The sequence below is a fragment of the Rhincodon typus genome, chromosome 26 (genome assembly GCF_021869965.1).
Source record: "Rhincodon typus isolate 14 chromosome 26, sRhiTyp1.1, whole genome shotgun sequence".
NCBI classification, from domain to species: domain Eukaryota; kingdom Metazoa; phylum Chordata; class Chondrichthyes; order Orectolobiformes; family Rhincodontidae; genus Rhincodon; species Rhincodon typus.
In genome coordinates, this window is record NC_063357.1 from 12925712 (window position 1) to 12942383 (window position 16672).

General features: G+C 40.7%; 1 protein-coding gene across 1 annotated transcript in view; it reads left to right on the forward strand.

Annotated features, from left to right (window-relative positions):
• The window catches only part of LOC125486123 (vascular endothelial zinc finger 1-like), a 16492-nt gene extending 734 nt beyond the window's left edge, over positions 1-15758 (forward strand). Inside the window, exons 2-3 of the mRNA XM_048612351.1 lie at positions 6-31; positions 14642-15758. Of these exons, the coding sequence (XP_048468308.1) occupies positions 6-31; positions 14642-15322 (707 nt within the window). The 3' untranslated portion in view covers positions 15323-15758. The remainder of the gene's footprint in view (positions 1-5; positions 32-14641) is intronic.
• The last annotated feature ends 914 nt before the right edge of the window (positions 15759-16672 follow it).

A 16672-nucleotide genomic window follows, 5' to 3' on the forward strand; every position in this document is an offset into this window, starting at 1 on the left:
GGAAGCGGCCTGGGGTGCCTTCATATTTCAGGTGAGGGTGCGGGCAGAGTCGACGGGGACCGGGCTCCGAACGAAGCGTCGGAATTTGAAGCCCAGGCGTTTTTGAAGTAAAGGATCGGGGAAGTTTTTTATTCTCTCTCTCTCTCTCTTCAGGGTTTTAGCTGCAGACTAGCCCAGCCAAGATGCACTCTCATATATTCAGATTTCCAGCCGGTTTGTAACCCGGTAGTGTATCACTCGCTGGAAAGAAACCACTTCTCTTATTCAGCACGAAAGAATAAGAGCAAGGGTAGTGCATTTTTCAATATCTGTATTATACACAAACTGTAGCCAGCAAGTAGCAATCCCAATCAATCCACGAGTATCAGGATTTTAATTCACGATTGAGTTCTTCCCACCTACCCCAACTTAAATGTGCGGTAAATTTACCAGATATGTCACTGGACTAACCCAACTTCCCTGCCCTATTCTGTGTTTATTATTTACTTTTTTTTTTACAAAAAACGCACCTGTCCCTTTTCTTGTCTTTTGGCTTTCAAAGTCATCTCCCATGCCACAAAATTGTTGTTTAATTGTATGCAGTTTGTTTTGTGTTTATTTGAAAGCATATGTTTTCAGGCTACTCTTATCTAGCACGTGTGTTTGATACCTTACAGATCTTTTAAGTCGTAGTGCTTAGACTTGACATAGAGCTGTACGATGTGTTACACATGAATGTGGGGCTTTGTGTTTTTTAAGAGGGGGGGAAAAAAAAGGTAGTGTCACAGTTTGGCAAAGCTGTTTTCTGAGGCAAATTTCCCATGTAGAGATTTGTGCAATGAAAGTGTTAAATGTCCTAATTTGAAGTGTTAGAAATTTGCAGCAGATTTAGTCAAATGCTGACTTTGTATCCCAACTATGGTGTGTACTACAAAAACTGAGTTATATTTTAAAAAGGAAAAATATTGTGCCACACACTGATATAGGGAACACTTGGCTTGGGTGATGGGCATTTGATTCTCAAAACCTTCTCTACTATTCAATGCACTAATGGCTAATTATCACCATTATCCATCATGTTCAAAATTCCATCGGTTTGTGAGTGGAATATGTTCAATGACCAGTGACTGCTGTACCCTGGAATGTAGAATTCTTCATCTGTCTTAAATAACAAACTGCTTTAATCGAAGACAGACTGTATTCGCTAATTTCTCAGTGATAAGTTTTCAGTATTCAATCTATCCAACACTTTAAACAATTTTATTGTTGAAAAACCTTCAAATTCTCAATGAGATCACCCCATGTTCTTAAGTGTAGTGCATTTCATGCCAGACCATTCAACTTCTCGTGCAGGAATCAGTCTCGTGAAACTTCATCGTGCTCTCTTCAAGGCTGATATAGCCTTCCTTCAGTAATTTCTTCAAAATCTTATGACACCTGGGCAGGGAATGCAATGAAAACTGTTCCTACTGGTTGAAGGGTTGAGAACCAGAGAATACTGGTTTCAGGTAATAGGCAAATAAGCAACATTGATGTGAGGAAGTTTTTTTTAAATACAGTGTGGGGTTAGGATCTGGAATGCAGTGCCTGAGATTGTGAAGGAGGCCTTCTAGAAAGAACTGAATAATAATGTGAACAGAAAACTGGGATTGCAGGGAATATAATGGGAATTGGACTAGGTATGCTTGCTCTTGCAGAGAGCCAGCACAGACAAAACTGGCTGAGTGGCTTCCGTGTGCACTAACTGTTCTGTAGGCATAATGTGCTTTTATTTATCAATATATATGTTTAGTGTAAATAATTCCAGAACAACATAAGATCCTGAACATTTTTACACTCTTATTATGTATGATACATGTCAGTGCCACTGAGGTCATGAGCTAAGTTTTGGGCATCACCAGATCTGAGGCAGGAATGTCTGCCATAGAGCTCCAACCTCTTTGACCAGCCTGCCCTATTGTTGCCTTAGTGTCAAATTTTGTTTGATAATCACTCCTGTTAAGTGTCTTATGGCAGTGAAAGGTCTGTCCTCCCTGTTCTCACACACTGAAGCTCCTGCTGCAGGCCTTAACTCTCATTTCTCGGAGATTTGCAACAATTTTCAAGCCTCAAAATGAGCTCGCAGTTTGGAAACAATTTGGAGACCACAGTGTTAACATCTGGTTACTGCAGTCTGGCAAAAAGATGTGGAGACTGTAAAACTGACTTCTGAGGAGGTTTGAGTGCCCTGTTATGTTTGTCCCAACCTTAATCTGTGATTAATTTCAACTGGAGTGGAGAGGAATCGATTGTGTCTCATCACTCCTGAGTGAGAGGGGAGAAAACTGTCAGGGGTTGCAGTGAGAGATAGCAAGAACTGCAGATGCTGGAGTCAAACAACACAGTGTGGAGCTGGAGGAACATAGCAGGCCAGGCAGCATCAGAGGAGCAGAAAAGCTGACGTTTCAGGTCGGGACCCTTCTTCAGGGGTTTCAGTGAAATGTTATCCAGGAAATGCTCCAATGTGTATGAAGACTGAGGACAGAATTGAGCTTATTAGTGATTTTCCTTATGAACACATATCTTGCTGACATCTCCTTTCACAGCCATAAAAGAATAATATTTTGCTGAGAAGTCACGTGAAACTGCATCTTGGCAAGAAATAAAACATTCAACAGTACCTTGTGTTTCTATAGTGCCTTTAATGCAGGAAAGCCTCTTAAATATGCTTAACAGGAGTGATTATCAAACAAAATTTGACAGAGGCACCTAAAGGTAACACGAGGACAGGCTGGTCAAAGAAGTAGGTTTTCAGAATGAGTGTCTGGAAAGAAGCATGGAGGTTTAGGAAGGGAATCCAGAGGTTAGGATCTTGGCAGCTGAGGATCTGACCACCATACATGGAAGAATTAAAATTGGGAATACTGAAGGGGTCAGATTTGAATAAGTGGACATGAAGGTTGGAGAGCTGGAGGAGATTACTGAGATATTGGAGGGATTATACAAACAACAGTTGTATTCTCTGGAATTTAAAAAAGCTGCAGATAATTTGAACAGAGTTTTTAAAAATTTTAAGGGGAGCAGATAGAGAAACAATTTCTACTGACCAAGGAGCCCATGAGTATGGGCCTGGTCTTGACATTAAAATCAAACAGATCAGGAGTGAAGGATAGGATGATACAAGGCTGGAACTCTTCAACTTTTAACTTAATATGGGAAGTTTTTGTTAACTGAAGTTTCACTAGAGGATATTGGACAAAGGTGGGTATCTAGACGACATTGTGGAGCAGCCATCGTCACATTGAATGCCAGAGGTTCAGGCTCAAGCTGATGTCTTACTTTTGCTCCTAATATAAGACACCCCAATCGAGAGTGTAGCCAAACAATAAAGGTAGGTCAAGCAGTAGAACTGTTAAGATAGCTAGCAGCCAGTGGGAGAGGGAAGAGCTGGGATATCAGTGATCAAGGGAATGGATAGAAGTAGAGAGGCAGAGGAGTCGGGACAAGGCTTGGAAGAATGAGGTAGGTAAGGTATGACAGGAAGCTGTGGGTTGTTTCGGGTGACGAGGCCTTGAGAGGAATCTTCCTGAATAAAGTTAGTTTGTGATTTTTAACCTTTAAATCACAGAATCCCTACAGTGCTGAAGCAGGCTATTTGGCCCATTAGGTCCATGCCAACCATCCAGACCCACTCCCCTATCCAATGCCGCATTTTCCGTGGCTAATCCACCTAGCCTGGACACTGGTCAATTTAGCATGGCCAAGCCACCTAACCTGCACATCTTTGGACCGTGGGAGGAAATCGGAGCACCCAGAGGAAACCACACAGACACGGGGAGAATGTGCAAACTCCACACAGATAGTCACCTGAGGGTTGAATTGAACCTGTGTCCCTAGTGCTGTGAGACCGCAGTGCTAACCACAGCCACCATGCCACCCCTTTTTTCCTTTTTTATTCAAGGGGGCATAGGAACTGAAGTGACACAAGCAACAGCTGGGTAAAGGATTCAAAAGTGGAAGTTTAAAGTCCTGCCACTGATGAGGGATCATCATTAAAATGCGAATAGAGCTTAGATCTGGTGCAGCAGTGTGTTTGTGATGGTAGAGAGATCTTCAGTTTGGTGAAGAGGGAGTGGAGGTTTACTGGGTGGATGACTGCCTAATTTGGCGCACATTGCTGGCAGTAGTATTTTACACAATTTTGGCTTTATATAGACTTTAGAATGGTGCGAAAGAAGTTTATTACTGCATTTTAAGAGAACAAAAAAGTGTTCCTCTCTAAGTTGATTTTAGTTGTCTTAGCATGGCTTTTGATTGCAGCAAGTGACTAAGTTGCATAATGTTGCTACTGTTCATTTTATGAGCATGATGCTGTCGGTTTTGTGGCATCTTCTGAAGGTTGTACTGAGCGCTTGGGGTGCGGTTTCAGGCAAGTTATCCACTCTCTGGTACCTGTTCCAAGTTGCCATGTTTCATCAGAGCCTGGATAGTTGGTATCAGCAGAGTGCATCACCATGCTTGAACCCAATAGCTTTGTACAATTAGGCACTTTCTAGCAAGTGTCAGTGGAAAACATCAGGTGCAGGAATCTTCTGATTCAGTCTCAATTTCTGTGGAGTTTCTGAATCTGACCACATAGAGGATAAGCCACCTATTCCTTTCAAACAAAACAATTTGAGAGAATGTGATGATCTATTAGTATTATAATTGGACTTTTAATCCAGATATCCAGGTAATGTTCTTTGGACCTTGGTTTGAATCCTGCCATGGCAAATGGTGGAATTTGAACTCAGTTAAAATCTAGAATTGAGGGTCTAATGATGACCATTTAATCCATTGTCGATTGTTGGAAAACTCCAACTGGTTCACTGATCTTTTTAGGGAGGGAAATTGCCATCCTTACCTGGTCAGGCCTATGTGCAACTGTAGACCCACAGCAATGCTGTTGACTCCTAACTGCCCTCTGGCCATTAGGAATGGGCAATAAAGCTGGCCTAGCCAGTGATGTCCACATCCAGTGAATGAAATTTTTTTTAAAATAAAGAGCTTTGTTGTTCAGAATTCAGCACGAGCTGGAATTTTTGTCGGCTTGTTTCTTTTAACTGCCAGTAATTTTTCACTGAGTTTTTTTTTCAAGTAATGAATTATCCTAATAATAACCCATTCCCCATCAAGGGGGTGGTAACATAGTTCTAATCCCAGTGGACTAGTAATATAGAACTCCAGCCTAATGTTATCTGGACTTAAATTGCGATCCCACTATGGCAGATTGGTGAAACTCAAGTTCAGTAGAAAACCTGGAATTAAAAAGCTAATCTAATGGCAACTACTAATCACTAAAATTAATTCCATCTGATTCACTAACATAATTTAAGAAAGGAAAGTCAGCCACCCTTACCTGGTCCGACCTTCATGTATCTCCAGGCCCGCAAAAATGTGGCTGACTCTCAACTGCTGCCTGAGCAATTTGGGGTGGGTGTTAAATGCTGGCCTAGCCAGTGATGCCCACATAAAATGAATAAATTAAAAGTTCTACTCTCAACTGCCAGAAGTTGTCAAACTTATAGATGGCAGTTATCTGCAATACTCTATTTCCTCAGTGCCCCATGCTAGATTCCCATGCCCTGCACCGTCACTTCTTGCAAGATCTCAATGCCCATTTCTTTGAGTGATCTCTCAGGATTGGTTGAAAATGCACAAGTTTAGCTAACCATTTTTGATTAGCTGATGTCACACTATTCCCTGTGCATTCTTGACAATAGTTTACTCTACAAAAATGCTGAAGTACCATGCATGAATGAATTGTGTTGACCAACCATTCAGTTGGTTTGGATTGTTTAGTTCAGGATAATGCCTTCAGAAGAGTATTTAGTACCAACTCATTCATGCTTGTTATTTCTTTTAAAGTCAGGAATGAATGAGTTTTAATTTACAATGTGCATCTTTTCAAAAATGATTGTAAAATTCAGTTTGTATAAACTAAATGTTGATGAGCATCTAACCTTTTGAAGAACATTATGATGTTTAGTTATATGGATGAACTTGCACAAATTTAAAGGCTTTTTAGCCTGTAGAGGATTCCCTGTTCTCAAAGTACTGGCTTTCTGTTTGCTGGCTTTTAACATTCAGTATTGTCCAAATCGTATTTCTTCATTATGCCTGTGGTGAATGACGTTAAGCTGTTTAATCTGTGGGTTGTGGGAAGCATTGCAACATGGACTGAATATATCCTCGTGTTGCCCATAATTACAGTCATAGGTCTAACTTCTGTATAGTGGTGAGAAGTAGGATTTTTCTTTCTTTTATCTTTTATGTTCCCACCTCCTGGTGTACAGGCATATGTGTGAAATCTCTGAGCTAGAATTAAGGCCAGGGGACAGATCTCTTTAGTTAAGTGGGCCTGCATATCAGACAATCAATTATGTGACTTCCAGAAATAAAATTAATTTTCTTTTGTGATCAACTGTGGGATATTGGTGCAGGAAGAATGGAACATTTCTTTTAAATGTTACTACCTCAGACATGTTAAGTACTCCCAGATTAGTGTCATACAGCTAGATATTGAGTTAGCTTTTTTGTTCCAGTGAGGTCATGCCTTCAAATACAAAAACGATCCCACTCCTTTCAAGCAGTCGACTGGATGTCAGTTGTGACTCTGTTGGGAGCCTGCTCCAAGGCTTGAGCGCAGAAATCAAGACTGGCATGCATGTGTTGGACTTCTGGGCAAAATGTTAAACTGCAGTTTGACTTCTCCCTTGTGTGGCCATGAAAGAGATTGTGGCCCTTCAGCATTTAAAAGAAATGTAGAGGAGTTCTCTCCTCTGTCCTGGTCAAAATGTGTTCCTCAAACAGAATCGACAGCAAACAGCAACAGATTATCTGGTCATTATTGCATTACTGTGAGAATTTGTTGTGTGCTGCTTAGCTGCTGTGTTTCTGACAAGTGAGACTGCACTTCAGAAAGTACATTATTGTCTGTAAAGTGTTTTGGACATATGGTCATTACGAAAGGTGCTACATAAATACAAGTCTCTCAAATGATGTATGAAGGGAAGAAGTGTACTTGGGTAAGCAGGATATGAAGAAGAGGGATTTTATGCTGTACACCTTATTTTTGAAGTAGCGTGTAATTTAGTACATAGGCAAATATGGGAGGCATTTCAGAAATACTGAGGTCTTGTATAAACAATGAGAAATAATTCTTTAATCTGTTTTTTTAATTTGGTTGTTTGAGGGAGAAGTGTTAGCTGGCCTAACTTTATGGCTTCAGATATTGTCAGGGTATTTTATTGCCTGTTAAAATAAGCATAGAAAGCCACCTTTTAGTTTTACATTTTTATCTGAAAAACAACAGCTTCAATAACAGAGAATTCTTGAGTGCTGCACTACAGTGAAATTGTCAAAATGCATAAGCGGCAACAGTAACAGTTGTGTGTGTATTACATTCACACATGAGAACTGAACAGCTATTCATTGTAGAAGTAACTAGTTTGGTAATGTGATGAGTTCCCTGATGGTTCGTAGGTGCTGGTGCTTGTGCCTGTTCTTGTACCAAGATGCATCAACCAAATATCTGAGGGATTGTGATTGTCTCCCCTGATCTCAGCGTGGGCTGATCAGGAGAGATAGTCCAGCTGGACTCATGAGGGAACAATTCGCCAGCCAGTCCTGGAAACCGCTTTGTGTAGCTGTTGGTGCAAGAGGTTTTGTCTCCACTCTGATTTCCTTCTGGTTTGGATGCCTTGCTATCTGGGTGAAGAATGACCCATTTAGGCAAGGCATTGTAGCTATAGGACAGTACTGCAATAGAAGTCAAACCTTCAGTGTAGAAGGGAAATGAAAGAAATAGCATAACTAGTATATTGTGAAGAATGATCACTGGACTCGACATTAACTGTTTTCTCTCCATGGACACTGCCAGATCCACTAAGTTTCTCCAGCAATTTTTGTTTCGTGTACTGTTGTTGTAGTTTAGCCTTTGGAGATTAAAAAACCTGTGTGTTATTCTTATTATTTAATCTGAACACTTCAAATTACTATTCTAAGGTGCTTTTGTGACCATTATTTGAACTTTCCACATTTTTAAATACTAATTCTGAGTTGCAATACTTGAAGTTTGAGACAGAACTCGTATGAGTTTTCTTCAAAGTGCTTGACATTTGTGTTTACATTTGCTGTGGAATTGACTTGATTGCTGTAGAAAGCAGTAGTGTAATTTTGGGCATCACAAGTTATCAGGATGCACTCAAACAATTAATTTGTATACATTGGTTGACAGGTTTGCTGACCCGAAGCACACGAAAACAGAAATTGCTGGAGAAACTCAGCAAGACCTTTGCTATTCACCTTATCCTTGCCCCTCATGATTTTATAAACCTCTATAAGGCCACCCCTCAACCTCCTACACTTTAGTGAAAGGAAGTCCCAGCCCCTCCTTATAACTCAAACCCTCCAGTCCCAGTAATACCCTTGTAAATCTTTTCTGCACCCTGTCTAATTTAATAATCTTTCCTATAGCAGGGCAACCAGAACTACGCACAGTACTGTAAAAGTGGCCTCTCAAACATCCTGTGCGAATGCAACATAACATTCTAATTCCTGTTCTCAGTGGTCTGAGCAATGACAGCAAGCATGCCAAGTGCCATCTCAACCACAGTGTCTATCTGTGATGCAACCTTCAATGAACTATGGACCCTGAACCCCTAGGTTCTGTTCTACAACACTCCCCAGACCCCTACTGTTAACCGTGTAAACCCTGCCCTTGTTCGTATTACCAAAATGTAACACCTCACAATTATCTAAATTAAACTCCACCAGTCACACCCTAGCCCAATTGATCAAGGTCCCTTTGTAATCCGAGATAACTTTCCTTACTGCTTTCTATTTTGGTGTCATCCACAAACTTTCAAATTATGCTTCCTATATTCTCATTTATGTAAATGACAAACAACAGTGGACCTAGCACCAATCCCTGCGGACCGATGCTGGTCACAGGCCTACAGTCCGATAAACAGCCCTCCACCACCACCCTCTGTCTCAAACAGTCAAGCCAATTTTGTATCCAATTGGCAACACACAGTTCTGTTTCAGTGCTGTATAACTATGACCTAGTCTGGCAGCATCTGTGGAGAGGGAAGAGTTAACATTGAGTCCAGCAGTCCTTCAAAACTGACAGCAGCTAGGAAAAGCTGGTATTTATGCTGGTGATGGTGGGGTGAGGGAGGAGGGGTGTGGAGTGAACAGGTAGCTGGAGCTGGATCCTCGGAGGAAAAGAATCAAAGTTAGGTGGAAAGAGGATTGTTGATAAACTAAAGCTGGATAGGTGACTGTATATGTTAGCATTTATTTGATTTATCTGTGAAGGAAATCCTCCTGAGATTTTTCCTTGATTGGCATTGTTGATATTAATTTTATTAGTGTTCCGTTTGTACGGTTTTAACACTTCTGAATTCTCTAGCCTAGCCCTAGCTTAAGTTTGCTCTACCATGTTTACTGTTTGTTCTTGTGCTCTGTTCAATTAACCATCCTGTGAGATTATTTTTATTCACTGAATTTTCTAGGGAAGATCAAACATGTTTGGATAGCTGAGCCTCCTGTGTTAAACAGGTGAATGAACAGCATTTTGATTACACAAGTGCGACCTGTGCAAAATCCACACACACTTAGCAACACTAGTAAACCGGAAACTACTGGTCTCCAACGCAAACAAAAACTTCTTTAAATGGATATCCTCGTTCTGTCAGAAATCCAACTTCTTATTGTTGGCCTTATATGCACTGGCTGTTTGCCCTGTTAATACACTTCCGTTGTGACACATGTTCACTGACTTGCTGAAACTTGCAGCAGTGCCAATTTCTCCATGTGTGCAGATTGTTGGAAAAACTCTCATGTTCTCTTTACTCCTCCTGCTGTTGTTGTGTAAAATAGTGGGTTATCACATTCAAAGCTCTTGCACACAGGTTAAAACCATGTCACGACATAAATGCAGGCAAATGATGTCAATAGGTTGCTTCCCTGAGCCCCAGGCTTGGGCAGTGTTGTAATATAGCACTGTAAATTGCTTAGAATATCTTGGCACAAGTCAGAAAACTGCATTCCTCACTTGTAATTGCACAGATTAATGTCTAGTAAACAGCTTTTATTTTTCATAATAGTGATGGCAGCAGCACCTTATGTTGTGACCAAACAGGATGCTTTAAACAAAAACAAAAATTGCTGGAGCAAGTCCAGATCTGGCAGATCTATGGAGAGAAAGCTGAGTTTGGGTCTAGTGACCCTTCTTCAGAACGTTAAAGATGTGGCATTTTCATGATCAAACTTTAAGCATCCACAGGTCTTTTCTCTATATAGGGAAACCAAGTAGATGTGTTGTATTTGGACTTCCACAACGTATTTGACGAACCTCACAAAAGTTAATTCATAAGACAAGAGCCAACGGTGTTGGCCATAGTATATTGGCATGGACAGAGAATTGGTTTATGGGCAGGAAACGGCAAGTGAGGTAAAGGGTTCTTTTTCAGGTTGGTGACCTGTGAACAATGGGATTCCACAGGAATCAGTGCTGGGATTGCAACGGTTTACAACATATATTAATGACTTGGAGGAAGGAAATGAATGTACTGTAACCTAATTTATGCACGACATTAAAATTGGTGGAAAGGCAGGTTGGGATACTGACAGTTTAGAGATATTGGTAGGTTAAGTGGGCAAAATGTTAACAAATGGAGTATAATGTGGGAAAATGTGAAGTTCTTCATTTTAGAAGGGAGAACAAAAAAAACAATATTATTTAAATGGAGGGGGGAAAAAACTGGAAAGCTGCAACACAAAGGATGGTGGGGTACTTCTACATGAAATATAGAAAGCTAGGTGCAGCAAGTAATGAGAAGGCAAATGGAATGTTGGTCTTATTTAAAGGAGGTTGGAATACAAGCATTGGAAAGTCTTATTGCCAACTATACAAGGTGCTGGTGAGACCACATCTGGAGTACCATAAGCAGTTTTTTTTCTTGCAGTGGTCTCCTTATTTAAGGAAAAATATCATTTTAGTGGAGGTAGTTCAGAGAAGGTTCATTGGCATGATGCCTGGTATGGAGGGGTTGTCTTGTGAGCAAAGGCTAAACAGGTTGGGACTGTAATCACTGGAGTTCTGAAGACAGGTGATCTCATATAGGATATATAATAACATGTAGGCTTCTTAAGGGACTTGACAGGGTAAATGCTGAGATGATATTTCCACTCTAGGGAAAGTCTAGGACCAGAGGGCATTTTCTCAGAATAAAGGGATGCTGATTTGAGGGTTGAGAGTCTTGGAACTCCTTGCCACAGAGAGCTGTGGAGGCAGAGTCTTTGTGTATATTTGAAGTTGAAATAACTTCTTAATCAGTCAGGGACCCAAGGGTAACAAGGTGTCGAGCTGGATGAACACAGCAGGCCGAGCAGGAAAGCTGACGTTTCAGGCCTGACCCTTCAGAAATTTCTGAAGAAGGGTCTAGGCCTGAAACGTCAGCCTTCCTGCTCCTCTGATGCTGCTTGGCCTGCTGTGTTCATCCAGCTCTACACCTTGTTATCTCAGATTCTCTAGCATCTGCAGTTCCTACTATCTCAGGGACCCAAGGGTTGTGTGTAAAGCATAGGAAAGTGGACATAGAATGTCGGATCAGCCATGTTCCTATTGAACAGCCTACTCCTGTTCCAATTTCTTAGTCTGTGATTCTATGGTCTGCCTCCTAGCACTCCTTCAAGATGATAAGTTTCCTGGGTATGTTTCCTCAAGTGCTGGCAACGAGCTGTACCTTGTTTGAATACTTTTACCCCTCCTATCAGCCTAGATAATGAATGTGAGCCAAGCAGTTTTACAAGGCCCCATACAACACTAGTGTGTGAAATCATAAGAAAAAGGTGAAGGAATAGACCATAAAATTCCTTGAGTTTGCTCTGCTGTTGATTTAAGGTCATGGTTGATCTGATTTGTGATCTTCACTCTATATTCCTGCCACAGCTCCCTCCCTAACCCTTGTAAGTCAGAAATATGTCTAAACACAAGCTTGAATATATAAAATGACCTGGGGAAAGAGAATTCCAAACACACATGCCTCTGAATGAAGAAATTCCTCCTCCTTCACTTTTGCAAATTGGAGATGCCTCATTTGTAAACTGTGCCCCCTAGTTCTAGATTTCTCCCACAAGGGGAAATAATCCCTCAGAATTTGTCATGACAAATCCTTCAATCTTATTCTGTTCTTGAATACCATTTGTACCTTGTATCATAATAATGAGTTATGTTCCTGGTCCCTGACAAATCTCCTCTAACCCAATTGTACTGAAAACATTGTAGCACCATAACAGAGACATAACAAGTACCTACTGATAAAAGTGTCAATCACATTGAGTAACATTCTTATTTTCTGTAAAAAGAGAGCTTGTTGTTGCAAGAGTCTGTTACACTTCAGGAGCAGAACTTGTATGGAAGGGCAATTAAGGATTGCTAATAAATGTTCACCTTGTCAGCCTCCCTCACATATCACGAACAATTGTTTAAAAACACCTGCAACACTGCCCATTTCAATATTAATAAAGGAATGTTATTTGAGTGCTTATATTTTGAAATGACTTTGGTTGTAGCTAATGTACAAAAACCCACATTCATTCTGATTGTACTTTGACAAAGTTCAATGATTGCAAGTCACTTCAACTGCTGAAAAGGTTAATGTTGGATCCCACAGCAGAAAATAGTCGTCGCATTTGGGAAGTAAACACATTGACACAATTTTTAATGGTGCAAGTCCCTCTGTTCCCTGCAGTCTACTTTTATCATCCTTTGCCTTTCTGCCTACAGTGCTATGTGATGCTGGTCATGCAATACTTGGCCATGGCATATGCTTCTATAAGAACAACCAACACCTATTTTTGTTACGTTATGGGCGGCCTTTACACTAGTATACGGTTATCACCTCCCAAACATACACGTCTTGTCGTAAACTACAAATAACAATTTTCTGGCCTCCAAAAAAATTCAGCATACAGATCTGCAATGGTACATTGTGATGGGAGTGACCCAGGCACTCATCGACATCAGTTTTGATGCTGTGAAGTTCAATGGCTTTAGTTCTGTTAAAATTAAGGAAGTCTCCTGATGTATTCTCCTCCAGTCCACTTTCAACTAATCAATCTGTCCTCTTCCATGATGAAAATTATTTTCTAGAATCTTTGAGCAAAGCAAGAGTAGAAACTGTACTGTAGCGGGAGACTTCAGTGTTTACCACATGAAATGGCTTTGCAACATGACCGTTAGCAGGGTTGTGAAGGACATTGCTACCAGTTTGATCCAGGGCCAGTCCTAAAGGAACCAACATGAAGTAGCAAGTTGCTTTATGCTTCACCATTAAAGACTCACATCTCCACATTAATATAGTAAAAGTGACCACCGCACAGTTGTTGAGGACAAACTCTCACTTTCACTGTTCGAGCATTCTATTGTATATTGTGCCACCAAATGATTATTTTAAACTCTGCCACAGCTCTGTTGCAACCTCCAAATACCCATACTTGGAATATTCTATTGATAATTCACAGTCTAAAACCAATTATCAGAAATGGTGAATATGCTCTGTAACAGAGCCTCCTACTCTGACAGTCAATTAGAAAAAGCTATTTTTAAACTTGTTCATCCTTCAAGATGAAAATGCCCATGTACCTCAGCTGGGGTGTTTGGTGGGGTCTGATGGATACATAAATGTCAACTAAGATCAATCTGTACTCTGAATAGGGCATAGACTCCAAATTAGGGGTACCAGTTTAAGATTGAGGTGGGAAGGAATTTCCTTGAAGGGCTGAATGCCTTTAGAATGCTTTGCCACAAAGAGCTGTCGGGGCAGAGTCCTTGTGTATATTTAAGGCTGAGACAGATTCTTGATCAGTCAGGGAATCGAGGGTTAAGGAAAAAGGTCAGGAGAGTGATGTGAGGAATGCCAGATCAGCCATGATCTATTGAATAGTGGGGCAGGTCAAGGGGATGAATGGTCTACTCCTGTTCTAATTACCTGTGGCCTTATGGAAGGTTCTATTCCATTTTTAAACTACTGAAGTTAGGAAATATAGTTTTGTACTATAACTCCCAGGCCATAAAATACAAATAATTGAAACATGAAACTGTGAACCCGTCTGTTGATTTCAATAGATAGAAAAGATTTTGAGAATGAAATTCAGTATCCTGGCCAACATTCATTCCTCAACCACCTGCAGATGAACTTGTTTTAGCTTATTTCCTTGTTTGCAAACTTGCTGTGGGCAAATTGGTTCTCTCCAAAGTAGTGATGATACTCCAAAAGAACTTCTTTGATAGGCTGTGTTTAGTACAGCCTGAAGAGACAAGACATTACATTAGGAAATGAATAAACTTATATCAGTGTATGTCAAAACTGATGGTGTTCCACTGAGCTTTTATCAATAATTACACGTTTTGGTGTCTCAAATCGATGGAAACAGCTACTTTCCTTCATAAAATCTTCTGAAAATACTGGTGAGGAATTAAAGTGGCGAAAATTTGAAGCCTTTGCAATTGTCGGACCAACATAAGAGAGTTTGACCATAGATTATTGATCTCTCAGCATAGGAAGTAATTGAGTTCTCACGTATAGTAAAGATTTATTATGACATTTGGCTAATTTTCACTGTTTTATAGGCAGCTGATATCTCTCAGCAGCAGCAGCACCAGCAGCATGTGCAGAATACCCTTCTGCCGATATTGCATTCAGCAACTGAGCCACGTGAGCAAGCACCTATAACAACTCTGCCTCAGGCTCAGAAAACCCCAAACCCCAAAGAAATACCCAAACCTACAGTAGAGAAGAAGGAGAAGACCAGAACACCCGTGATTTGCAGTTACTGCAGTAAGGCTTTCAGAGACAGTTATCACCTCCGGCGACACGAATCATGCCACACTGGAATCAAATTGGTGTCACGGCCCAAGAAAGTGCCAACCATGGTGTCGCTGATGTCATCGACGCCTGGCGTTGGTGCCACTACAACATTGGTGTCAACTGTCGCAGGGATGCTGACTTCAACTGATGCTTCCACCTCCACCGTCACCAGCAGCACCACTACGGCTGTCACGGCCAGCAAGAACGCCAATAGACGAGTGAAGAAGAATCACGGCTGCGAACTGTGTGGAAAAGCATTTCGTGATGTTTACCACCTCAACCGGCACAAACTTTCCCACTCGGATGAGAAGCCATTTGAGTGTCCCGTTTGCCAACAGCGCTTCAAGAGGAAGGACCGCATGAGTTATCATGTGCGCTCACATGAAGGGGGCATCAACAAACCATATATCTGCAGCCTTTGTGGAAAAGGATTCTCCAGGTAAATTTAAACAAGGTTTGGAAAATGATGGGAAGGTGGAAGTAGCAAAGGGAGTAAATTTGTGAGGATATTAAAATAAGGAAAAAAAAAAAAAATCCTTAAGTAGATAGTTTTGCTTTAAGGAAATTGTCCTATGTGTTGTTGACAACATTCTAGTATGTATGCACGATGTAAGCCAAACAGAAATTGACTCCTTCATTCGTTCAGTTGCTCACGTTGTTTGAAAATTGTGCTTTTCGCTCTTCGTTTTGTTTTTAATTGGTATTGCAAGCACTGTGAAGAAAGTATTTTCTCTGTAAGCTTAGGAAGTTTGACATGTAATTAACTGCTAACAGCATAATTTCTCAAGTTATCAATGAATGTCAGCTAAAAATTTAGACATTACAGTAAACAGATTTTCAGAATCAAATCCTGATTGCTTGTTACTTTGACACAAGTGTATCCAGCTAATGCAGAAATAAATGACTTGCATCAAAAAGCAACATTTGCTTTTATTGTGGTGTTTGAAAGCAAGAATGGTGACTATGCATTCACTTTGTGTGCAGTCAAATTGTAGTCTTACTGCCATCACTTAATCCCATTGTTTTATTCAATTTGTAGCTACTCTTGGTTGTAACTTCAGAGGATTGCTTTTGCTCCAAGGTTGTTCAGTGTAGATTTTCTTTTGTATACAGACCATACCTCAGTTGAATTTGAGAATAACAGCTGATTACTGGACTGCACTTTTCTCTGCAAGAAATTTTGTGCCTCTGGCTGCAAATTAAATGCATAGTTCAGGGTAAGTTTCTGTAGTCAGAACAGGAACTGAGTACCCATGCAGGTTGGAGGGTGTTGTCCAAGCTACAGCTCTAGGGTCCCTTGGAGCCCAAGGTTTGATCCCTGGCTGTTCAAACCTCCATTCTGTATTGCTTGCACCTATGTTTCTTGCATTTCCTTGTACCCATTTGAATTTCCAGAATGGCTGTTTTCAGTGGGTCACATTTAATAAGCGTCTACTTGTCTCAGTAAGTCAAGGTATGTGCAAATTGATAGGAACATAATTGTAAACTTGATAAGGTTACCAAGGATTCGTGGAATGTGGTCAATAGCATTTTGACAATTGGGCAGCATTGGCTTTCAACCTTCGTCTATTTTGGCATTTATCAGAATTTCTGAGCAATAATCTGAAGCTGAATCCTTGATTGATGTTCCTCCCTGTTCCAGAGAAACTGAGGCCAATTTTAGCAACGCCATACTGCTGTTTTGACTGAAATCAGCTAACAGCACAGGCTGATGTTTTGGAACTTTCTGGCTAGTGTCCCACATTGTCCTTCCTGATTCATATACTTACGGAGCCAGCAAGGAGTTATTTTAT